Source organism: Crinia signifera, chromosome 2, assembly GCF_055691185.1.
Source record: "Crinia signifera chromosome 2, ASM5569118v1, whole genome shotgun sequence".
Classification (NCBI taxonomy): Eukaryota; Metazoa; Chordata; class Amphibia; order Anura; family Myobatrachidae; genus Crinia; species Crinia signifera.
In genome coordinates, this window is record NC_139218.1 from 355,145,752 (window position 1) to 355,170,635 (window position 24,884).

The following is a 24,884-nucleotide window of genomic DNA, read 5'->3' on the forward strand; positions in this document are numbered from 1 at the left end:
AGGAGGAACCCAGGGCCAACCGCACCAGCATATGGTCTCACAAAGGGTATGAGGATCTCCTCTCTGTCGGCGGTCCGGCTACCTCTGGCAAGCACATGGAGGGCTATGTGGCTCTACAAAGAAATGCCACCCCACACCATTACTGACCCACTGCCAAACCGGTCATGCTGGAGGATGTTGCAGGCAGCAGAATGTTCTCCTTGGCGTCCTGTCACATCTGTTACATGTGCTCAGTGTGAACCTGCTTTTATCACACATATTTAGAGCACAGGGCGCCAGTGGCGAATTTGCCAATTATTGTTCTCTGGCAAATGCCAAACGTCCTTCACAGGGTGTTGGGCTGTAAGCACAACCCCCACCTGTGGATGTTGGACCCTCATAGAGTCTGTTTCTGACCGTTTGAGTAGACCCATGCACATTTGTTGCCTGCTGGAGGTCATTTTGCAGGGCTCTGGCAGTGCTCCTCCTGTTCCTCCTTGCACAAAGGTGGAGGTAGCGGTCCTGCTGCTGGGTTGATGCCCTCCTACGGTCTCCTGATGTACTGGCCTGTCTCCTAGCGCCTCCATGTTCTGGACACTACGCTGACAGACACGTCAAAACACTTTGCCACCGCACGCATTGATGTTCCATCCTGGATGATCTGCCCTACCTGAGCCACTTGTGTGGGTTGTAGACTCCTTCTCATGCACCACTAGAGTGAAAGCACCGACCGCTTTCAAAAATGGTCAAAACATCAGCCAGAAAGCATAGGAGCTGACAAGTGGTCTGTGGTCACCACCTGCAGAACTCCTCCTTTATCGGGGGTGTCTTGCTAATTGGCTATAATTTCCATTTGTAGTCTATTCCATTTGCACAACAGCATGCAAAACTAATTGTCAATCAGTGTTGCTTCCTAAGCGGACAGTCTGATTTCACAGAAGTGTGATTGACTTGGAGTTACACTGTGTTGTTTAAGTGTTCCCTTTATTTTAAGCAGTGTATATCGATATATTTAGAGATATAGATAGATATATAATATTTTTCTAGCGTCTGTGAGACTCCGAAAAATCTGCCTGCTGAGAGTGAAACTACATCACAAACATAGAAGGTAGCAGACTAGGTTTTGACGCTTTAGCTTTGAGCAGGCTTGCTAGTCATATATAAAGTTACATTGGCAGTACTATTGTAACCATCGGTCTGTAGGCTGCCGCAAGGGGCTTCATTGCGCTCCCCCTGCTGTGCAGTCGGGATTCCGACGTCTGACTAATGACTGTCGGAATCCCGACCGTCGGGGATTTATACCACACCCCAGAACACAGCCTGGCTATCCCATATTGGTAGCAGTCTAATGGTGTGTACACACAGCAGGATATGCCGTGAGATGCGAGTCCTGATGCGATCCGATTGCATCGGGACACTCATCACACGGCATGCATGCAGAGGGACAATTTAGACTATATAGTGCAGATCTGCACTATATAGTCTTGACTGCCCTCTCTATTTCACTGCTGATTTGCGCTCACACGGGAGCGTGCATCGGCAGTGCATCGGGCTCGGAAGCCCTAAAAAAGCATTTGTTCGGCATGCGATATGGCTTCCGATGTTCACTATATCGGCAACATCGGAAGCCATATCTTACCGTCTGTACACAGTATAACATATTTATGCAAATTAGAGTGGTTTGGGTTATGTCAGATTATTAGCGAGAAATGGTTTTTGACCTTTTGCCTCTTCCCAGCAGTAATTCTTGTACACAGAGGTCATTCAATGTTAACCTACAGTATGAAGTGAATGCAAAGGTTATTGCAAATTGTGACTGGACTTCTTGATACGTTTTATAGGCTTGGACACATATGTGAAGTGACTAACTGTACCTAGGTAGCAGCTGTGATTTCCTCATACATGGAATGCTTTTTTAATAGAAGCAGCATGAATAAACCTATTGGAGGAAATTAAATCGTCTGCGCGATTTCAGTGTTTCCCGTGTGGTTGTGGCAATTTCTACAGCAAAACCAACCTGGCTTTTTAATTGATGCCTGCATCTCAGAGACTTCTTCATTTCGGTCTATGTGCCCCCTCCAGACCCCAACCTAGTCTTGTTATAGATGTACCCAAAAAAGGTGAGCATCGTGATAAGCTGAAATCGCCCCATAAGACTTACATACATACACATGGGGCAATTTTAAGTCCTGTTTCTAAGTGATTTGTGTAGATCTCTTAGAAATGAAGCACCGATCTCTTCGTATGTACATCCTATATGGCCGTGTGTCACCATCGCTCGCAAAGCTAAACCATGCATGCACTGTCTATCCTGCTTAAATCGCCTATCCGCATAGGCAAAACCCGCGCAGCACACATCGCAGGTGCATTGTGTTTGTGCAGTGATGTGAGCAACCTGTGCTCAAGCACCTCGCTCAGCACGGCACTCAAGTCGCCCCACTCAAGGTAAGGTAAGCTTGTTGGCAATGTGACAGTCAAAGGCAGTGATTCGCAAATAACCTCATGCCACTGGGATTAGTTTGAGGCGGCTTGCTTGGCATCAATATGGAAGCGCAATAGTTAAAGGTCATGGGAAATCTGCTTTAGCCTGATTCAGACCTGCTCTCGGGCCTGCGAGTTTCCAGAATCCATAGATCAGGTAGGCGCCGCCCTGCGGAATGCACGCCACCCCGTGCTTTCCCTCCCCTGTGCGCGGCTGTGAGCATGTACGCAGCCATGCTCCTGGGGAAAATCGTTCAACATCTAATAATTTTCCCCTGCTCGCAGTGCTGAGCGAGCCAGGACTCACTCGGTGCTGCAAAGGCCGTGGGGAGAGGGAGGCTGCTGATGACAACGGCGGCCCTCCCGACTGCTAGGGAACGCATGCCCCTAAACTTTGGCAGGGTGTCAACCACCCTGCAAGCAGCAAACAAAGCTTCATGCGCACTGTGTACCATGTGCATGCGCTCGATAAACGGATGGGCTGCGAATTACCGAGTCTGAATCGGGTTCCATGGTTTTCTTTCAGGGTCCGTTCTGCAGACATGCCTGGACCACTTTTTTTTTTTTTAAACCTGTTTTATTGAGGAAAACAGAGAAAAAAAATCCTGTGAGAGAGACATAACATAACAGCTTAACAAACTGTCAAAAATTGTATAATGCGTGTAACACCTCCTTGCGTTAAATGACCTATGAGGCGAACTGTGGGAGTTTCCATATCGCTTTCCCGCCATCGATAAAAGCTTTATATGGGCATGCTGCAGGGAGTTGGTGTCATTTTAGATGTGGTTATGTCGTTAAGCTGTTGTCTCCCTGAAATCTCAGAGATAGGAGAGATGAATCATGGGTAAAAAAAAATCACATGATGCTCCTTAAATAAAATAAATTGCTTTAAAAAAAAAAAAAAAAAAAAAAAAAAAAAAAAAAAATATATATATATATATATATATATATATATATATATATATATTAACTGTTACAGATATAATAAAGAATTTAATTTATTAGGGGGATAAAAACAAATGGTACTTGTTTCCTAGCACGGCCACACCGATCATGATCGTGGGCATCGTTAGTAAAAATCGGGGGCATCGCGATTTCCCATAGGGAACAATGTTAAATGCCTCAATTTACCCGCGATGCCCCCGATTTCCCATAGGAAACAATGTTAAATGCCTCAATTTACCCAAATCATCATAGGGAACAATGATAAATGGGCCAGAAACACCCCTGAACAGGGAAATGTCCCCCCAAAAGTAGTTTACGCCACCCCACGATCAACATGAATCCGAAGCGTGGCGAGCGCAGCGGTACGCGTCCTCCGACCTTTTTATACCCCCACTATCCACGTCGGCGTGGAGTTGAGAATAGAATAGTGTGGCGAGCGCAGCGAGCCACCGAGCCCGAAGCGTGGCGAGCGCACGCGAATACCTGTGAAGCCCACGAAGGGACACGTTTACCTGTGAAGGTATTCGCGTCCCCTCGCGGGGCTCGCTGCGCTCGCCACACTATTCTCAACTCCACGCCGACGTGGATAGTGGGGTCCTCTGGCACAGGGAAAGGGCACAGAAATCAGCAGAAAGGCACCCGTAGGGTAGAGCTCTCCCCCAAAGATCTCCACCTCGCTAGGTGACCACCCCACCCCCATTTCTTTTAATCAACACAAGACCATTTTTCCCATGATTTTTTTTTCTCTTATAGTGTCCTTTTTAATCTTGCACTTTTTAGCTGCTAAATTACTTTTATCACTGTTACAAAAGGTTTATTGAGTTTCTGCAGCTAGTGCTCATACATCTGAAGAGTTCACTTCATTATTCTACCTTCTTTTTATTTTTTTTATTTAGTCTTTTCTTTCGTGTAATTATCAGATTACAGACTTGTTCACACGTGTGCTCTTGGCAAATGTGTAAAAATAGGAGTTGATATGTAGGCATGCTTTAATGCAGGGGTAGGCAAGTAGTCCAGAAGTTTGAAATGATTTTGGTCGAGGTCCAAAAAATGCTGGCAATGCAGGCACAATGCTGGCCATGCGGGCACAATGCTGGCCATTTGGGGGCAATGCTGGCCATGCGGGGGCAATGCTGGCAATACACTGTATTGGCAGCATTGTCCCCGCATGGCCAGCATTGTCCCCGCATGGCCAGCATTGACAGGGACAATGAAGACACATTCTGCTCACCTTTTTAAAAATGAACTCTGCATACTTTTAAAAGGGGACGGGCAGGCCGCAACCCGCAGATGCACTTAAAAGTGCCTCCCGGCTCCGCTGCCTGCACCTCTCTCTGGATTCTCTCTCCAGCAGTGGACGGGGATCCCTGTGACATCCCCTGCTCAGGCGTGGGCTGGGGTGCAGCGTCAGCTCCTTTACTCGGCAGGCGGGTATGGCACGTGCGGCGTCTCCCCCTGATCACGCTGGACGCGTCTTCAGCCCCCGCCCACGTGAGGCGCCGCGATAGCACGGCACATTTACACAATAACTGTGCAGTCCGGAGATCTGGCTTCTGCGGTCCGCCAGTTGCCAGTCCCTGCTTTAAGGCATGCTATATTTATTTATTTATTAACTATTTCTTATATAGCGCACACATTCCGCAGCGCTTTACAGAGAATATTTGACCATTCACATCAATCAGCCCCAGTGGAGCTTACAATCTATATTCCCTACCACATGTACATGCACACACAGACATTCTAGGGTTAATTTTTTGCGGGGAGCCAATTAACCTACCAGTATATTTTTGGATTGTGGGAGGAAACCGGAGTACCCAGAGGAAACCCACACAAGTACGGGGAGAATATACAAACTCCACACAGTTAGGGCCATGGTGGGAATTGAACCCATGACCTCAGTGCTGTGAGGCAGTAATGCTAACCATTACACCATCCGTACTGCCCCATATAATACATACCGTGTCCGATGCTCTGAAAACAATGGTGCGGACAGCGTCTACTATTTTATTTTTATGTGGTTAAAGTCTAATATTTTTAACTAGTATATTCTTTCTAGATAAATATTTAACTGCTTGTTATGTAGCACAGCAAATTCCAATGTGCTTTAAGTATATCAATTTACATTATTACATGAGATTATAGATTAATAGTGTGTTAGTGGAGAGTCCTAATGGAATGCATGTGCAAATACTTTTGATAAAAATATCAAACTGGGTTAATGGTGGGTCGAGCAGTGTCAACAGATACCGCAGAATGGTTTAATGTATACATATAATAACCGTAAGGTGTGTGTGTGTGTGTACATATGCCGTTTTTTTTTTTTTTTTGGTGAAATATACCTAGTATTCACTCTAGCACCCTGCAACTGTCAATTCCCCTCCCCCGTGAAGTTCCTCTTCCCTGCCTGGGGTGTCGCTCTATGCTGTGGTGCTTCTAGCACAGGTCTTGAGCACCACAGCAGGGAACAGGAACTGCACGGGTTTTAAAAGATGCAGGATGCTAGAATGAATACTACCTAGGGACTGATTATGAACTGTGGAGTCATCAGGGAGAGCATTAGTAAAGTTACAATTTAAGTTAAGATGCTTTTTACTGGCAGTGTGTTAAACCGGGTATGCACTAGACCAGGACTCGACAAATACCGGGCGCCAGGTCACCACGGCGACCAGATTCTGCTTCCTGGCGACCAGATTTTTTGCAGGGAGGGAGAAAGCAGAATCTGGTCGTCGGCAGCCCGATCACACGTCTCCCCCTCCTTTCAGGCCAGCGGCAGCGTGGTCCCCGCCCCCCCCCCCCCCGCCCAGCCTGTCAGGCACAGGCAGGTATAGGAAATGCGCTCTCCCTGCTGCCTGTGTATGGGACAAGCATGCTGCTGTTTCCTTTTTCTAAATTAAATGAAGGGAGGTCCTGCTTACTGCCAGCAGCTTCCTCCCTGCCTCTGCCCGGCTGCAGGAGATCTGTGACCGCCCCCTCTGCCCGGCTGCAGGAGTTCCGTCCCCCTTCCGACCAGCTACAGGAGGTCCATGGACACCCCCTGCTGCTGAAGCTCCATCCCCCTTCCACGTGGAAGCAGCCTGCAGGAGCTCTGTGACAACCCCGTCCTCCACCCGGCCATGTGAGCTCCGCGACATGACCTCACTCCCCTCCGCCCAGCCACGGGAGCTCAGTCCCCCCTTTGCCCAGCCACTACAGGAGGCATTATGGTTGTGTCACTACTTGGGGGAATTTTGGATGTGGCAATGTGGAGGGGCATTACCTGGGGCATGTGTGTGGCAAGGAAAGGTAAGGGTGCTTAGTGTCTTATTAGGAGGAGGGAGAGTTTGGCTGTAAATGAGTTTTCACCAGCTGTACCTGCTTGTTATCCCTGGGATTCGCATGGCAGTAAACTCCACAGTTGCATACAGCGGCCAGCACATCCAGCAGCCTTGGTGGCTTCTGTGTCTACACTCACTGAGGGGGTGATTCAATTGTTTTTTTTCACAATTAAAATGTTTTTATCTGATTGCATCCAAACAGACTAGTTTTAGTGGCGTTAAACAACTACACCAGTCTAACGTGCTGGGCAAAATGCAAGAAATGTTGGGGCATCGATCACTTTTGTGTGCCAGCAAGCAAAAATGCTAGTGCTTGGGTCTGTTCTTACCCAGAACAATTCAATTGTTGCTCTGTATGGGTGGGATCTAGCGGCAGCCTGAGCGAAATACCTCCCCGGTGAGGCTACATGGCCCTGCGCAAAACTAGAAATTTTGTTTGACTTACCCCTATTTAGTGGGTGCTATGGTATACTGCATGGTGTGTGTAATGGGCATTACAGTGTGGCTTAATGTGTAATGGGCATGCCGGTGTTTGGTAGAATGTGTAATGGGCATTACGGTGTGTTGCATAACGTGTAATGGGCATTATGGCATGTGGAATAACATGTAATGGGTGTGTGACATGTCGAATAGGCCTTGCATTGTAAATTTTTTCCACACCTTCGGCGTGCACTGTCCCTATTTTTAGTTTGTCTGGCTCCTACACATTAATCCTGGCTCCCAGATTTTAAAAACATTTGTCAAGCCCTGCACTAGACAATATTTTCTATGAAGAATAATGTCAGTGACTTTCCTCTGAACTCCTGGAGCAGTGGCATAACTATAGCAGGGGGGGGGGGGGGGGCTGCAGTGCTATAGTTACGCCCCGCCGGCATCCCCCGCAGTCTTTACCTGTCTTCAGTACGCGGCGCTGGTCCCGGCTCCCTTCTTCTGCTATGAGGACCACCACAAAATGTCCGCCCCCATTTAGCAGACCGTTCTCTGAAACTGTCTGCTGTATGGGGGCGGACATTTTGTGGTAGTCCTCATAGCAGAAGAAGGGGGCCGGGACCAGCGCCACGTACTGAACGTAGGTACTGTGGGGAATGGTGGGGTTGGTGCGGCGGGGTGAGCGGGCACCCTCCCTTTAACGGCGGGGGGCGCCCAAAATGTAGTTACGCCCCTGTCCCGGAGGAACAATTTCGTTCAGCGATGTCACCAGACCCCTACTCCGTACATAGTCGCTGACTATCTAGTCAAATTAAGCTCCATGTACAGACAAAGGAATACATTGTTAATGACCCTTGGCAGCGCGCATCGTTAACTATATTGAGCATGCACACTAGCCAATATTACAGACGATATCCGATACCAAAATGAGCGATTTCGTATGTAATATTGCTTAGTGTATATTGGGCTTTAGTTCTGCTCAGCAGTAACAGACATCCACGCAAGCAAAGCCACAAGCAAATGCTAGTATAGAGTAAGAAGTCCTGTAATTGTTAAATAAGCATCAGCGAATTGATGCTGTAGTTGATTGGTGAATATTTGACAAAAGATTATCGAAAATGTCTATCACTCAAATTATAGCTCCACACCACACACACCTGCAAAAGTTCTGCTGCTAGGCAACAGGAGCCGCTTGCAGATTAAATCTTAAAGCTTAATAATGTGTATTCATCTATTAGCACTGGACAGGGACTGCAGGCCAGAACATATGTCCTGTTGGCACTAATCATTTTTTTTTGAGTGAATGAGTAAAGTAGCCGAGAAAGGAGGGGCCCATAGATCTAGCTTAACTAGACATTTAGTAAGGCTTTTGACACTGTCCCACATCGCAGACTGCTAATTAAACTCGACAGCAGGGTATTGGAGATGGTTGAACGGATAAGGTTGGTTGCAGGATAGGAAAAAGATGGTTTTATTAAATGGAGTGCATTTACATGAGGGCGATGTTACCAGTGGAGTACCACAAAGATCTGTACTTGGACCGGTGCTTTTTAATATGTTTATTGGTGACCTTGCAAATAGTACTGATGGGCAAGTATACATTTTTTTACCACTGACACAAAGGTTTGCAACAGTGTAGACCTACCAGGAGGGGTAAAACAATTGATCTAGGTAGACTAGAGGAATGGACAGGAAGCATGACAACTACAGTTTAATGCCAAAAAAATTAAAATCATGCATGAAATCTAAAGGCTCAATTTTGTATTAATGACACTATGTTGAAAACTACTAAGGAAGCAGCAGGAAGAAAGGAAAAATGCCACTGTATAGGTCATTGCTACGACTTCATCTAGAATACTGTGTCCAGTTCTGGAGGCCATATCTCCTAAAGCAGGGATGGGGGATCCTTTGGCCCTCCAGCAGTTGCTGAACTACACATTCCGGCATGCCCTGCTACAGTTTTGCTCTTTGTCCATGCTAAAATGGTTGCAGGGCATGCTGGGATGTGTAGTTTGACAACAGCTGGAGGGCCAAAGGTTTCCCATCCCTGACCTAAAGGATAAAAATACATTAGAGACCGTACAAGAGGGGCAACTAAGGGTTGTGACCTACATCACAGAACTTATCCGGAAAGTCTAAAAATCTGTATAATTTGGAGCAGAGAAGGGAAAGTGGGGTCATGATAACTTTAAAATGTATCAAGGGTTTTAACAAGTTCCAGGAGGGAAAACTTCAAATGAAGAGAAGTATTAGAACAGAGGACATGCATTGAAATTGGAGGGAGGAAGATTCAAGGGAAATCTCAGGAAAAATTACTTCACAGAAAGGGGAGTGGACAAGTGGAATAGCCTCCCATTAGAGGTGGTAGAGACTAAATACAGTTGAGCAATTTAAAACAGCATGTGGTAGACATTTCTTTGAAACAATATCCTTTTATAAGGATCAATTTGGGTTTGAGGTAGCAATATGGTTAAAGGATCAGACTAGATGGGCCAAAGGTTATTATCTGCTGTCAAATGCTCTGCTTGGTTCCTAGTTACTGCTGCCATTTACTGGCAAGTCCTTTGATGGCAAGTAACATTGGGTTTATAATACACTATAAGGAGGCGCGGGTGCAGAGTATGTTGTAGTTTATGGCGGGCGCTGCATCTGGGCGACGTGTGTGCCCTGTAAATAGAGCACACTGTATGGAGGTGCAGTGCGTATAAGGGGAACGTCTATATGTTGGGGGTGCTGTGTAAATAAGGGGGTTTGTTTCACGGTTCAAAACAGAGTTCTGTAGGGTGGCCACCAGTGCCCAGCTGCGGGTATGGTCTTAGTCTTGTGACAGTGTTAATCCTTATATATAGAGGTGGATAAATAGAATTAGATCCCGAATGCAGTCCAATGCATCTATTTGCAAATGTTTCTCTGGTATGATTCTTCGATTCTGCTTCAAGTATATGTGAGTAACTTAATTTCAAATGCAGCGACTCCTGAAAAGATCTGGGATTTAAATAAGGTATCCGCTTCCCAATCATAGCGGCTATTTTTATTCGATGGTCCTTATTTGCCTATTTGCTATTATAGAAATGCTGTTTTCTCTTATGGAATGGTTTTGTAAGATTAAGGATTTTCTTATGTTTTAAGTATTTGGTTTGTCAGTGTTTTTCTTTTAAATCTAATGCTGCACGTTCTCATTCTGCCATTATGCATTTTATAAAGAATAAAAAATGTCCCATTGTTTACCAGGGAGTTTGTTCTTAGTGTGGAGTTTTATAGATTGTGGAACATGCCTGCAGGGATTTACATCATTCAGCCACAATAGCATTGGTGAGCACTGATTTGTATGATGGGGCCTGGCTCGCAGTTTGAATTCTAATTGTATGCTTGCAACACGAGTTATCCTTGTTCTGGAACAAAGGGGTTCAAGTCAAACCAAGGAAAATAGCCATAGAACATTGGAAGTGCGCATTGTGGCATGGATTACCCTCCTGGCACCTGACAAATATAACATGACTTTTCCACTGCTTCAGTGGTAAATTGCAGGAGGCTTTTTCATTGCTTCAAATGATGTGTGGCACGGTGGTTAGAGGCTTGTATTCCACTGCTCTGCCATGGAAACCCAGTTTCTGACACTTCCTTCAAACTGTTCTTATGCTGATGCTTCTAGAGCAAATATTCTCTACTACTTGCTCTGGGACCCAGTTACACAATACAAATGATTACAGGTACTGCAGAATGGTTATGAGAGGGAAGAACCTTGTGTTTTTTAGGACTGCAGAATGGTTGCCACATAGTTATGTTTGGGATATGGTCATTAGGTCTACAACAACTGGGTCAACATGGGCTTGGTCGACAGTCAAAAGGTTGACATGGGGTTTTTCACAGTTTTTTGAGCTGACGTTCTGACAGGCGGTATTCCTTGCCCTACCTTCCACTAGGGCTTGGTGGGAGAATAAAATAGTGTGCCGAGCGTAGCGAGGGGGATGCGCTGCACTTCAAACTGTGTCTGTGTCGACATTCGGGTACAATTCAGTTTAGTTTTATAACCCTTTGAGTGCCAAAATTGCTTTGAGAGATGTGCAAATTATCCACTAAAATTATTGCTGGCAAATGATCTGAAGTCCATTAATAAAAGTTTTGTTAAACATTGCAGCAAAAAAAGAGGTCGCTGTGAGCGACTCTGGCATTTTTAGTGGTAATTTTGCACGTCTCTTACAGCAACGTTTGCACTCAAGGTTAATGGCACCAAGAAGAAAGTCCTGGAGCTATTCAATTGTCAGCATTGCTCCCAGCACTCAGGATATGCTAGTTTTAGCACATTAAACAGGGGGTATAGACCTGGTAATCCACATTCAATCAAGTGCCTGCCATAATGCTGTTTGTGTGAAACTAAATACTGAAAACCGCATTGTGGCACTAGTTTAGTTCGATGTTTGCTTGCATTGCCATAGGAATGCAAAAAGGAATCTTCTGGTTGGGGTTAACATTGCGGTCAATTGAATAGCACTAGGACGTACTTCCTGGCGCTGTTAACATCACTCTTAAGCAGCCCAACACGTTGCGATCCTGGCGGGTCCGATGTGTGCTTTGAGGTGCGCGCTCCCGCGGCACCTCATCGCACAGTACAAAAAGTATGTGCTGCACATACTTTTTGTACTTGATATTCATCACATCACATCGCATTGCATGCACAAGGCATGCAATGCGATGTGATGGATGCTATTGTAGCCCAGAATGCACGCCGGGATCACAGCGTGTATGGGCAGCATTAACTGAAGAGGTCAATGAGTTACAGGATAACAATTAGTATAACACTGATATTGCTATAAAGGTATTGATTTACTGATATGGTGCACCTTTAAAGAAATTTCCACATAGGTAAACAAGAAGTTGAGATGAAGTCACCAATTTGTACTACTTTTTGTAGAGTTATTGTACCAAAGATATAAGGAATTTGGTACTCACCGATAATTCCCTTTCTCCAAGGCAGCAGGGGACACTGCAGTCTTCACGTATGGGATAGAGTTGGTGTACTGGAGGAGTCGGCACTTTAAGAAAGTTTAATTGTGGCTGGCTCCTCCCCCCTCTATCCCCACCAGACCTCAGTCTTAGAAAAACTGTGACCGTGAGGACGAGGTAATAGGGCAGAAAGACCGATAGGAGGAGGAGAATGCTAAAAGCTATAGACAGGTAACACAAGTTAGCCATCAAACAGACAAAGAAACAAAAACAATATTAATATAGATATACAATTCAAACACACTATTATTGTGTATAACTGGCATGACCCAAAACCTTACATGCCTTAATATGATAACGTTAAGTGAAAACTAACGTAAAGTGTAACATGGCAGGAAGACTAGTGCTGGGAGGGCGTGCAGTGTCCCCTGCTGCCTTGGAGAAAGGGAATTATCGGTGAGTACCAAATTCCTTATTTCTCCCTCGGCCAGCAGGGGACACTGCAGTCTTCACGTATGGGAATAATACCAAAGCACTACTCCCGGGTGGGAGAGCGCTGGGATTCCTGCAGAACTGCTCTGCCAAAGGACGCCTCTGACCTGGCAAAGGTGTCAAATTTATAGAATCGGGCAAAGGTAGGCTGCTTTAATGGTCAGACAAATCCAGCGCGCCAAAGTCTGCTTGGACGCAGGCCACCCCTTGCGATCAGCAGCATAGAGGATGAAAAGACTGTCTGTTTTCCTAAAAGGCGCAGTCTTGGCTAGGTAAATACGTAAAGCCCTCACTGCATCCAAAGATGCAGAGTCTTCTTTGAAAACAGGGATAACAATAGGCTGGTTTAGATGAAAGGTGGAAACCACCTTGGGGAGAAAAGACCGATTGGTCCTCAATTCAGCTCTGTCGTTATGAATGATAAGAAAAGGGGAACAACAGGATAAGGCCCCTAATTCTGAAACCCTTCGAGCAGAGGCCAATGCTAGAAGCATAAGTGTTTTCCATGTGATGTGTTTTAGATCTACTGAATCCAGAGGTTCAAAAACGTCTGACTGCAGAAAACTGAGAACCAAAGACAAGTCCCAAGGTTCAGTGGGCGATACAAAAGGAGGTTGAAGTCTCAACACCCCTTTTAGGAAGGTTTGTACTTCCGGTATGACAGCTAACCGGCGGTGGAAGAAAACCGATAGTGCTGATAATTGTACCTTTAGCGAGGCCAAACGCAATCCTTTTTCCAGACCTACTTGGAGGAATTCTAACAATCTGGACAACTTAAAAACTGCTTTAGGAAAACTGTTTTTCGCACCAGCATATGTAACTCTTCAAAATTCTGTGTTAATGGGCTGCAGTTACACTTTTCTGAGCATGGAGCATCGTTGGTATAACCTTTGAAGGAATGCCCCTCTTTAGCAATTCGGCTTCAACAGCCAAGCCGTTAAATGTAGATGACGTAAGCTTGGGTAGACGAATGGTCCCTGCTGGAGTAGGTCTGGTCGTTGTAGTAGAGGCCAAGGGGGTTCTACCAGCAGGCGCCTGAGGTCGGAGTACCACGACCTCCTTGGCCAGTCCGGGGCTATTAAGATTACATATGTGTTTTCCCTCTTTATCTTTTTTAGAACTCGTGGAAGAAGCGGGAATGGTGGAAATACGTACACCAGGCTGTAGTTCCACGGTATCGACATGGCGTCTACTGCCACTGCTGCTGGGTCCAGGGACCTGGCACAGTAAATCAGAATCTGATGATTCAGTCTGGAGGCCATTAAGTCTATTTGGGGACTCCCCCATCGCAGGGTCAGCTGGTGGAAGACCTCCGGATGGAGAGCCCACTCCCCCGGGTGAAAGTCTTGGCGACTGAGGTAGTCTGCTTGCCAGTTTTCTACCCCCGGTATGAAGATTGCCGAGAAGTTTGAGGCATGAGCTTCCGCCCATTCCAGAATTGGGCGGACCTCCCGCATGGCAGCTCTGCTCCTGGTGCCTCCCTGGTGATTTATATAAGCGACTGCTGTCGCATTGTCCGACTGAATCCTGATTTGACGCCCCCGCAGAATGCTGTGGGCCTGTAACAGAGCCAGTCTGATGGCCCTCAATTCTAAGATGTTGATGGGGAGCCTCGCCTCTTGCGGCGACCACCTTCCCTGGAAGGTGTGGTCTAAAGTTAACGCCCCCCAGCCCCGGAGACTGGCATCTGTTGCACAAAGACTGAAGCTGCGCCCTTGAAGTAGATGAGGTGTGTGGAGCCACCACAGAAGAGACGAGCGAGCCTTCTGAGAGAGAGTAATTCTCTAGTGAATGTGAAGGTGTGATCCCGACCACTGTAATAACAGATTCTCTTGAAAAGTTCGAGAGTGGAATCGGCCGTAGGGCAGAGCTTCGAACGAAGCCACCATTAGTCTTAACAGCCGGGTACACAGGTGGGCCGAGACCCTCCTGGCCTGTAAGACCTGTCTCACTCTTGTTTGTAACGTCCTTATTTTATCCATTGGTAAAAAGACTCTTTCCTCGACTGTGTCTAGGATAAGACCGAGAAATTGCAGCCTCTGTGACGGATTGAGTTGTGAATTTTTGAAGTTCACTATCCACCCATTTTTACCAGAAAACTGCAAGTTTGGATAGCGTCCGCTACCAACTGTTCTTGACTTTGCGATTTCAGGAGAAGATCGTCCAGGTATGGGATGATGGTTATACCCTGGAGACGAAGAGCTGTTATCATGCATGCCATTACTTTTGTAAACACCCGAGGGGTGGAAGAAAGGCCGAAGGGGAGTCCTCTGAATTGGAAATGGCGGTCTTGTATCGCGAATCTGAGGAACCTCTGATGTGGTTCCCAAATTGGGATATGAAGGTACGCGTCCTTTATGTCTAAGGAAAGGAGAAATTCTCCTTTTTCCAAAGACGCCACTACGAAACGGATTGACTCCATTTTGAATTTGTGGTAATACACAAATTTGTTTAAGTGTTTTAAGTTTAGGATTGGGCGGACAGAACCATCCGGTTTTGGCACTACAAAAATGCTTGAGTAATACCCCATGCCTTGCTGTTGAGGTGGAACAGGGATTATTACTCCTGACGAGTGAAGGGTCTGGATGGCTCCGCATAGAGCCAAGCTTGCCTCTGCGGAAGATGGGAGTCCTATTGGGAAGAATGTTTTTGCAGGCGGAGTGGTAAACTCCAGCTTGTAACCCTGCGAGACTATCTGAAGTACCCATGCATCCTTGCAATGTGTTTTCCACGTCTCTGCAAAAAGTAACAGTCTGGCGCCCACCTTGGGATCCCCCAAGTGAGCGGGAAGCCAGTCATGCCACTGACTTGTCAGTGGGCTTGGGGTCTCTATGAGAGGTGGTGGCAGTGGCCTGTGCAGGTCTGCCTCGACCTCTGCGGCCCCTGAAGGAGGAGAAACCACCTCTTGAACGGCCCCTGAATCCTGAACTACCTTGAAAGGAACGAAAAGTAGGGTTAACAAACTGCCTTTTTGGCGCAGGAGCCGAGGAGGGGAGGAATGCAGATTTCCCCCCAGTGGCCTGAGAAATAAGCTTGTCAAGTTCCGGGCCAAACAGGGTATCTCCCAAGTATGGGAGCGCCTCTACAGCTTTTTTGATCTCGGGCTCCGCCTGCCAAGATCTAAGTCAAACAGTGCGTCTGGCCAGGACGGCTGACGCTGAGGCCTTTGCCGCTAGGATAGACACATCAGATGCTGCTTCACCTACATACGTGGAAGCGTCTCTGATGCACTCTGCTAAAACTAATAGCTCATCTCTAGGTGTATTTTGCTCCAGACCCCTAATTAGATCGCCCAATTTTCCATCACTCTGGCCACCCAAGCGGAGGCGAGGGCTGGGCGCAAAATCGCCCCTACTGTAGTGTAAATGTTCTTTAAAGAACCGTCCAGGCGCCTGTCTGGCGCTTCTTTCAGAGATACAGCCCCCGGAATGGGAAAAGTAGTCTTCTTTGAGAGGCGGGACAAAGATACATCAGGGGTGGGAGGAGTCTCCCATTTTGCCCTGGATTCCGCCGAAAAGGGGTATAAAGAGTTGAATCTTTTTGACATCTGAAATTTTTTGGCAGGGGTTTTCCAGACTTTAAAAAGAGGATTGTCCAATTCCTCTGAGTCTGGAAAAGTTATAGTTTGCCTCTGCACCCGTCCAAAAATAGATACTTGTGAGGGTACCGATGTATCGGCTATGTTAAGGGTAGAACGAATCTCCCTTATAAGCCCCTCCACGCCCTGATCATCTGCTACAGGGTCCTGATAAGGATCGTCAGCATTAACATCAATATCATCTAAATGTGCCTGTGCATCGTCATCAGAGACAAATAAAACAGAGGCAACCTTTCTTTTTACCGGTCCCGGTGAAGAGGGCCTTGCCTGTGTGTAGGGTAATATAGCCTGCTGTATAGAATCAACAGTAGAAGAGAGTTGTGTCAATTGAGATTGAAAAACCTCTCTTTCCCTCTTAGATGCTGCTAATTCAGCTGTGAGGTTAGTTAGAACAGTCTGCCTTGTATCAGGTATCTGATTTGGAGACTGAGGCACAGGTGGCTGTATGAGCACAGGGGGCTGAGACCCAGGTGATTGTATGAGCACAGGCACCTGTGTAACAGCGTAGCATGTCTCACAAAGGGATACTCCCTTTTTGTGTTGAGTATACAGATCCCTGCAGTTTTTGCAGGTGTATACCCTTAGAGCTGCCTTGGAAGAGGTAGCCTTTCCTGCCATAGTACACTGTAGTATTAAACAGACAGTAATGCAGATATAGACACACAAACACACCTGGCAGACAAACTATCACCCACAGGACAGGATGAAGAAGTCTGAGGCCTGGCTTCAACAGGGAGAGAGGAGCCACTACCCTCAATTGATATTTCAGATAACTGAAATAACAAACAGTAATAACCCCCTTATGACTCACAGTACCCCTGTGATCTCCGGGGAGAGCGCTGAGCTGTGCAAGCAGGGACTGGTGAACCAGGTCTGCAGGCGTAGTATTGGAGAGATGCTGGAGCTGAGTAGCGGTGTGAGCAATGGCGCCCACCGTGAGGAGAGAGATAAGCTCTGCCCCCCACACGCGCGTGTTTTTTCGCGCCGCTCCCGGGCGTACATTTGAAAAGCCTCAGCCCTCCTTGTCAGCGCTGCGAGCACTGCGTGCTGCAGCCTGACACACTCTCTCTCGGCCAGCACGCTCCGACTGGCCGCCCCCTTGAATGGCGCACAGCGCCGCTTACCCAAAGGTAGCCTTCCTGGAGTGCGGGGGGAGAGCCCTGGACCCGTAACGCTAAGCCGCGTGCAGCTGCGGCGGGTCCCCTGAGCGGCTGCTCAGGTGGCTTGGGTACCGGAGGAAGCACTGCGTGCAGTGTCGACCGGACCCCTCCAGGATCCCACGTAGCAGGCATTCGTGCCTGTGTCGTTTTCTAGTAAAAAGAAATAAATAAAAAATTAATAATAAAAAAGTAAACTTGGGTCTCCCTAGGGAGACCCTGCCCAGGAGACCGACTCCTCCGGGCACTTTTTCTAAGACTGAGGTCTGGTGGGGATAGAGGGGGGAGGAGCCAGCCACAATTAAACTTTCTTAAAGTGCCGACTCCTCCAGTACACCAACTCTATCCCATACGTGAAGACTGCAGTGTCCCCTGCTGGCCGAGGGAGAAATTATATTGCCAATCGTCCTTTATTGAGTATGCATGTGAGATCTGATTATTAACCCCAATGTCTCAAACTGCTTTAATTGAATACATTCTGCACACCAGAAAGCAAATAGATAATGGTCTATAATCCCATACACCTACAGTATTAATAGCGATCCTCTTCAAACGTTTCGGCATGTAACAGTATTTTATAGGATACATGGGCAGTGGCACGATATAATACTACGCCCTCTGCACCTGCTGCCGCTGTGGCCTTTCACATGCATCTTTTTACCTGTCAAGGCTCCCATACACTAATGCAAAATATGGAATGTGAATTGTGAGGAAGACACATAATTGCTAAGCTTAAATGTGCAGAAAGTGAGCCGCTTAGCCCAAAGCAGCACTTTTATGGTTGTCCAGCCCTTTGGCTGGGCTTAGCTATTTTATGCTGCTAAACCTAACCTGTCTTGGCGTAATAAGCGTGATGTGAATAAACTAATATAATAATATTGTCGCCCCCATCTCCTGTCAGTCTAGATTGCAGATCAGACATGATAAACGATTTACTCGAGCCTACTGTGCTCTTCATTGCAACCTATGAAGTTAGAAAAATCAGCCACATTCACTGTTAACAAGTCGAGTCTGCAGTTATTGAAACACCAGTTTGAAAGTTGGACAAGCATAATTGAAGTCTGCTTTGTAATTTATGTGTATATAGTCTCCCTCGCCCATAATACACCTTATTTTCCATTTAGCTATGTATAGTAATTGTGGGGGGAATTCAGTTGTTTCTGCTCCATTAACCAGAAGTTGGCGCCCAACGGAGCTATTCTATTGTTGCTCTGTTTAAGCATAATCAGCTGGCGGCACCTGCACTTCAGCTTGTACCCTGCAGGGATTAGCTGAAGTGAGGGAAAGGGGACACATTTGAGCACTTTATGTGGCTGAACCTGAGCCTAATAAGTGATATAAAATGCATCAATTGAATATATTCCTGCAATCTACCGTCACCGTAGAGCGAGTTCCAATAGGGGATTCCCTCTTACCATCAGAAACCATTTGTTATTGACTCTACCCTCTGTGCAGGTATAATGCTGCCTCCACCAGACTCCTACCAAGTGGTGTCTGGAACCACGGTTATTGGTCAGGCTGCTACCGACGGCACCTGAATACAGCTTTCTGCTGTGTATATGTCAACATGCTTCTGACACACCTTACTGGTATTGCCCGGTTACTTATTGGTCACTGACCACAGACCAGGCCTTTGCAAGAGTAGACGGAGTCTCTGGTATTTGAAAAAAAGTTCTAATATCAGACTTGTTTACTTGCGCATCTCTAGCAAATGTGCAGGAGTCTTATGATGTCTGCATATGTAGAAGAGCATGTTTAAAAAGGATATTTTTTTTGTTTGTTTGTTATATTTAACACCCCAGACCTGAAATGTGTTTTTATTTTTTTGTCTACTTAGATATTTGTACTGCTGTCTCTTGCTTGCATTTCTCTGTGGAGTGTATAATGTATTCCGTTCTCTCACCACTCTGATAGAGTAAGAAAAAGAAACTGACTCTCCTTGTAATCTTCTCCTGTCTAGTTTCTGAGAAATATATTTTAACATTGTGACAATTTGTATCTAATACTTTCTGTATTTGTTTCATGTTTTAGCAATAAGAACGCTCTGCCACCATGGCTCATACAAAGTCAAAAGTCAATGATGGGAAAATTACATATCCACCGGGAGTCAAAGAAATCTCTGACAAAATTTCTAAAGAGGAAATGGTCAGACGGCTAAAGGTGAGATTGTTCCTATTCACACCTAACCATTTATGTTCCCAAACATTCTACGTATTCTTGGGAACAATTCAATTGTTTTATCGGGCCCCATCTCTCCTCTAAAGTTATGGGAGATTTTTTAAATACACCTTGCTCCCAATCTGCCTGGGTTCAGTCGCATAACGTGATAAAAATATGCGTGGTGCTAAAAGGGCCATTTGGGTGCCCATACAGGTCACTGCGCACATTTCAGTTTACCTCCCCTGGTGGTAAGCTGAAATGGGTTTCCCTGCTGACCTGAGCAAAAATGTAATTGCGCCATCTATTGGTGGCTACTTACATGTAATACTGAATTCATTCAGGAATCGTTTTGTGAGCACCTATATCACGTGTTTTTTTTTTTTCCATTTACCTTAACTCATAAGTAATAATAGTGTAGATGAGGTCAGAGTTACAGTAAGATGATCTTCCAATCACTGTGCAAGGTGTGCAGCAGGAAACCTTTACTAAATGCCACTTGGCTGCAGCAGTAGGTTAGACCAGTGAAAGGCATCTTGGTACGCTGTGTGCACTATGCTGCCCTTCAATCATTAGAAGGGTGGCACATGACCCTTATTCTCGGTATGTTAAATGAGGGCATTCAGTCATTAAGCGACACTTCTATCAGAAGGCCTTTTTATAACATCATGCTAGGAAAGAGCCGGGGGCTGAATGTGGCCTATAGGAGCTACCTGTTGCTCTACATTGAGTTCAATTGTTAAAGATTCTGAAGTACAGGTGACTGGGAAATCAATTTATATCATGCTGTACTGTTTTATTTGACGTGCTTTTATATCGACTTCTTTGTCTTTCCTTTTTAAGATGGTTGTAAAAACCTTCATGGATATGGACCAAGACTCCGAGGAAGAGAAGGAGCACTATTTAAACCTCGCTCTCCATCTAGCATCTGACTTTTTTCTAAAGCACCCAGATAAGGATGTCCGATTGCTTGTAGCGTGTTGCCTTGCAGATATTTTTAGGATTTATGCCCCCGAAGCTCCTTACACCTCTCCAGACAAACTGAAGGTAATTTACATACTTCACCAGATACCCTGGTTGGAAGTTGGAAATAAAGATCATATAGTTTGGTATGCAGTCATTAGGTCTACAGTGTCTACGTCCACATTCAACAGGATGATCACTATTGGCTGACACTTCGAAGTTTTTTTATTTATTTTTTAGACCTACGTCTTTATACTTTACAATCCACATGGGCATAAAATTAGATTCTAATAGTGTGCCGAGCGCACACTTCTAAGGTGACCTATGTCGACATAGACCCCAAAAGAACATGAAAACTCATGTCTTCATGTTGACCTTTTTGCCCTAGGCAACCTTTTTGTCCATGATGACCTTCTGACTGGCCACCAATAGTGGTGGACCTTTTGACAGTTGATCCTGATACTGCAGAAATAGGCAGGTATTCAATGCTGTTTGCGAGTGGTGACAGCGAGCAGGGCTTCCTGCTCGCTGTCACCACTCACCCTGACAGCATTCAACACAGCCTCCGCATCCGCCAATTCCCCCTCGCTCCGTTTTTTGAGCGAGGGGGAATTGGCGGATGCGGCTCCAGAAGCAGCGAGACCCGCGGCTAAAAACTGCGGGTCTCGCTGTTTTGGGGAATTCTCGCTGTGACGGCGAGGATTTCCCCAGAACGTTGAATAGAGCGAGCGGCCGGCGCGGGGGTTAAACAGCGAGGATCGCTGGTTTTCAGCAATCCTCGCTTTTTAACCCCCTCGCCGGCCGCTCGCTGCGGCATTGAATACCCCCCATAGTATACCGTAACCATATCATTTCTTAAATGGTTCTTAGCCTTTCTTACTGTATTGTCCAGCAATAAAAGTTCTGACAAGTTCAATAAAGGAAAATCTAAGCTTTTAGCTTCAGCCATAGATCTTTAATTTTCTCCTTGTGCTCATGGAATGATGCTAACATCTTGTATTTCCATAGGATATATTTATGTTCATAACCCGACAGCTGAAGGGGCTGGAAGATACCAAGAGCCCTCAGTTTAATAGATACTTCTATTTACTAGAGGTAAGTATGTCATGGTGTATGATCAACTTGTAGTTAAGGGGTTTACTGCCTAAATAGATGTCCGGTTTTAATGATTCTTTCTTTAACAGAATATTGCCTGGGTGAAATCTTACAATATATGTTTTGAGCTGGAGGACAGCAATGAAATATTCACACAACTGTATCGGACACTATTTTCGGTCATCAAGTAAGTGCAGATATTTTGGGGCTTACTTAATTATTCCAAAGTGTTTTTGTTGATATGTCATCTGTGTGCAAAGCAAACCAAGTAAGCAGTCGCTAGTCACAATTTGAATATATTCATGTAAATGACACAATCAAGAATAAAGAATAATAAAAAAGCATATGAAAATTTAATGTAGCTGCACTAGATCATCCTGCTAATAATTAAAGAAATCTGGAGCATTCGATCCTATAAATGCCCCTTAGCAGTCCAAAACCGTATAAGCATAAGCTGGTATGATGGATGGGAGATGGCGTTACCAAACCTTGGTGTAATGAATGGTGAATTGGTCTGAAGATTTCCTCAAGACTTTCTTTCTATTTGATTTTCACTACACAGGAGCGCGTGTTGGGGTCGAATCTGCATTGAATGATTTTGATTAGATTTTGCTTCCATAAGCAAAATGAAATAGAAAAATAGAGCATATCTCATTGTGTGTACCTTCTATTAGTTTGAGAAAGGATGTGGTTTTTTTTTTTGGGGCCTATTAATGTAAGCAGTCCTTATACTTTTTTCATCAGGGGTGTTTGTTTCTGTTTCGCCAGATAGAAATAAAGGGAATTCTGTTAACTTTTTTGGAGGGCAAGAAGGCATAGAGATTTTTCTGGCCCGTCATCAACTTGATGTGTCGCCACCTGAGGATGTAGACATTGAAGTTGGGTTATATGCATATACACTGGACATTTTTGCCCAGCGTGTATGAACAGCTATGACTGGGAAAATGGCTGGGCTGAAAACCGCTAGAAGATGGCTGCTAGAAGAGTTGTTTGACTTTAAAATGATGAGGTAGAGAATGGGATTCAACCCCCTTTTTTGATGTTGCTCAGATGTTCTCCGATGCACACTTTAAGGGCTATTTCACACACTCCGGCTCCTGCCGGACGGCCAGGAAGCCGTGCCGCACACAGTAGTTTACAATGGAGGGGATGGCCACAGCCTGGCAGCCGTCACTTCCAGTGGTGGGACCCGGCTGTGGCCGGGCTGTGGCCATCCCGTGTGATTGGACACAATTGTGTTCATTATTAACTACAGTGTGCAGCACGGCTTTTCGCTGTCCGGCAGGAGCCGAAGCTTCGGAAATAGCCCTAAGGGGTCTTGAACTACGTCCTTTGTAGAACTAATGACAGGAGCATTCGATAAGCATAAATAACGTTTATGCTATTGCAGGTGATAAACTGGTCAATAGCAAAATTGGGGAACATCTGCTATGGAAAGTTGTCCACCCCTTAGAAAAGTGGAGTGATTTTTCAGTCCAGTGATTTCTTCATGTACGCTGAGCAAAATCGCCTTTAGTCCTTTAGTCTTTGCGAGCATTATGGCATACAAAGTTATAGCTGTTCCACCCTTCAAGATGTCACAGAAGATTACCGTGACCAGGGCTCAGAGGCCCCATTTTATCTCACGCTGACATTACTTCTTTTTACAGCTTTCTATATAGAGCGGTAGTTTTATATACTAGTATTTGGACGTATCAAATGTGAAAGTGTCATGCGTACTTTGGGTTCCCGTTTAAGTGACCCTTTACATTTCTTTTTGGTGATTTGTTTACTGCAGCAATGGCCATAATCAGAAGGTTCATATGCATATGGTGGATTTAATGAGCTCAATCATATGTGAAGGAGACACGGTATCGCAGGAACTGCTGGATACTGTCCTGGTGAATCTGGTTCCAGCACACAAGGTATTTTTGTTTCTGTGTGTGTGTTTTGTCTCCCACTATGCCTTTGTATAATGTAATTACCAAGTGTAGAGCATTCTGCGTCAGTTTCCACATATTGATTTTAATGATTTTTGTTTGTTACAGCCACCTACACATTCAGCACATTTATCGTTCTGTCTTGTGATTTTTTTTATTTTTGCATTTTAGAATTTAAACAAACAGGCTTATGACTTGGCCAAAGCTCTGCTGAAGAGAACTGCTCAAGCTATAGAACCATACATTACAAATGTAAGTAGAAAGTTTCTTCTAGCCCAAATGTGCTCAAGATTTTTTTTGTTTTGTACTACAGTGGAAGGAGGAGAGGAGGCGATTGTGCATATTGAAATCGAAATGCTTTTCTCTGATATTTAGTTACGATTTTTACCATGTAAATTGGTTTGAGTGGCGCTACTGACCTGCCCACGTGCCAACCAATCAAACAATTCCTCCTATGCTACCAAAGGATTTGCTGTAGAATATTTATAGCAGGCCTAGAACAGTAACCTTGAGAGAATTTTGAGCATAACAAAATCTCTGCTGGATTAAGGGAAGCATAACTGAAAAAATACATATTTGACCCGATAGGGGAATTTTTTTCCCCCTCATTTTAATTAGAATTATAATTATATAAGTATTGAGGTTTAAATTTATGGACATCTCGAATGCTGGGGACATACAATGCATACAGACAAACTATGTCTCATAAGTACAGCGCATGCATGTATACCTGATATTTATATGGATGACATCCTTTGCACACACATCCCGTCGACCCTGCGGCACAGCCATTGAAAATTATACTTATCATTTTTCTATGAATTATATTTTTTAATAGATGTGTCGGTACTTGTGTAGTTTCACGGCGCCCGATATAACGGATGCGATATTGGTGTGATGACTGTGCTTACCACACACTATATACAATCAACTCCATGCGTAGTGAATAGTGAGGTTATGAACAGGTCAAAAATAGTTTTGGATCGCATCGATATATCGGCCGATATCGCATCCGATATATCGGATGCCGTGAAACTAAACAAGTACCGATGGGTCTACTGTCAACTATGTAGTTGCTGTTTTCCACTGAACGATGTTCACTTTGCCGTATCTGTAGGCATCTAGATGACTGACAGACAATGTCTAGGTCGATATGCAAAAAGTTGACACATGAAAAGGTCGACGTGAGTTTTGGGATATTTTTTTTTACGTTTTTCATACTTTAGCTGATCGCTTTTCATGTGGATAGGAAAGTAGGCTTGGCAGATGATGCGGTGCACCAGTTAGGGGTCCATGTGCTCAGGTGCCATCATTGATACAAAAATAAAAAGCAAAACGAATATCGACCTTTTCCATGTAGACTTTTTTTTTTTTGTGTATGCCTTTTCTGTCCATGTCAATCTTTTGCTGT

General features: G+C 45.3%; 1 protein-coding gene across 2 annotated transcripts in view; it reads left to right on the forward strand.

Moving 5' to 3' along the window:
* Positions 1 to 24,884, forward strand: part of PDS5B (PDS5 cohesin associated factor B) — a 103,463-nt gene that overhangs the window by 14,319 nt on the left and 64,260 nt on the right. For both annotated transcript variants that reach the window (XM_083169811.1, XM_083169812.1), the window contains exons 2-7: positions 19,371 to 19,499; positions 20,340 to 20,543; positions 21,468 to 21,554; positions 21,644 to 21,741; positions 23,332 to 23,458; positions 23,645 to 23,725. In XM_083169811.1, coding sequence (XP_083025937.1) covers positions 19,392 to 19,499; positions 20,340 to 20,543; positions 21,468 to 21,554; positions 21,644 to 21,741; positions 23,332 to 23,458; positions 23,645 to 23,725 — 705 coding nt within the window. In that variant the 5' untranslated portion in view covers positions 19,371 to 19,391. The remainder of the gene's footprint in view (positions 1 to 19,370; positions 19,500 to 20,339; positions 20,544 to 21,467; positions 21,555 to 21,643; positions 21,742 to 23,331; positions 23,459 to 23,644; positions 23,726 to 24,884) is intronic.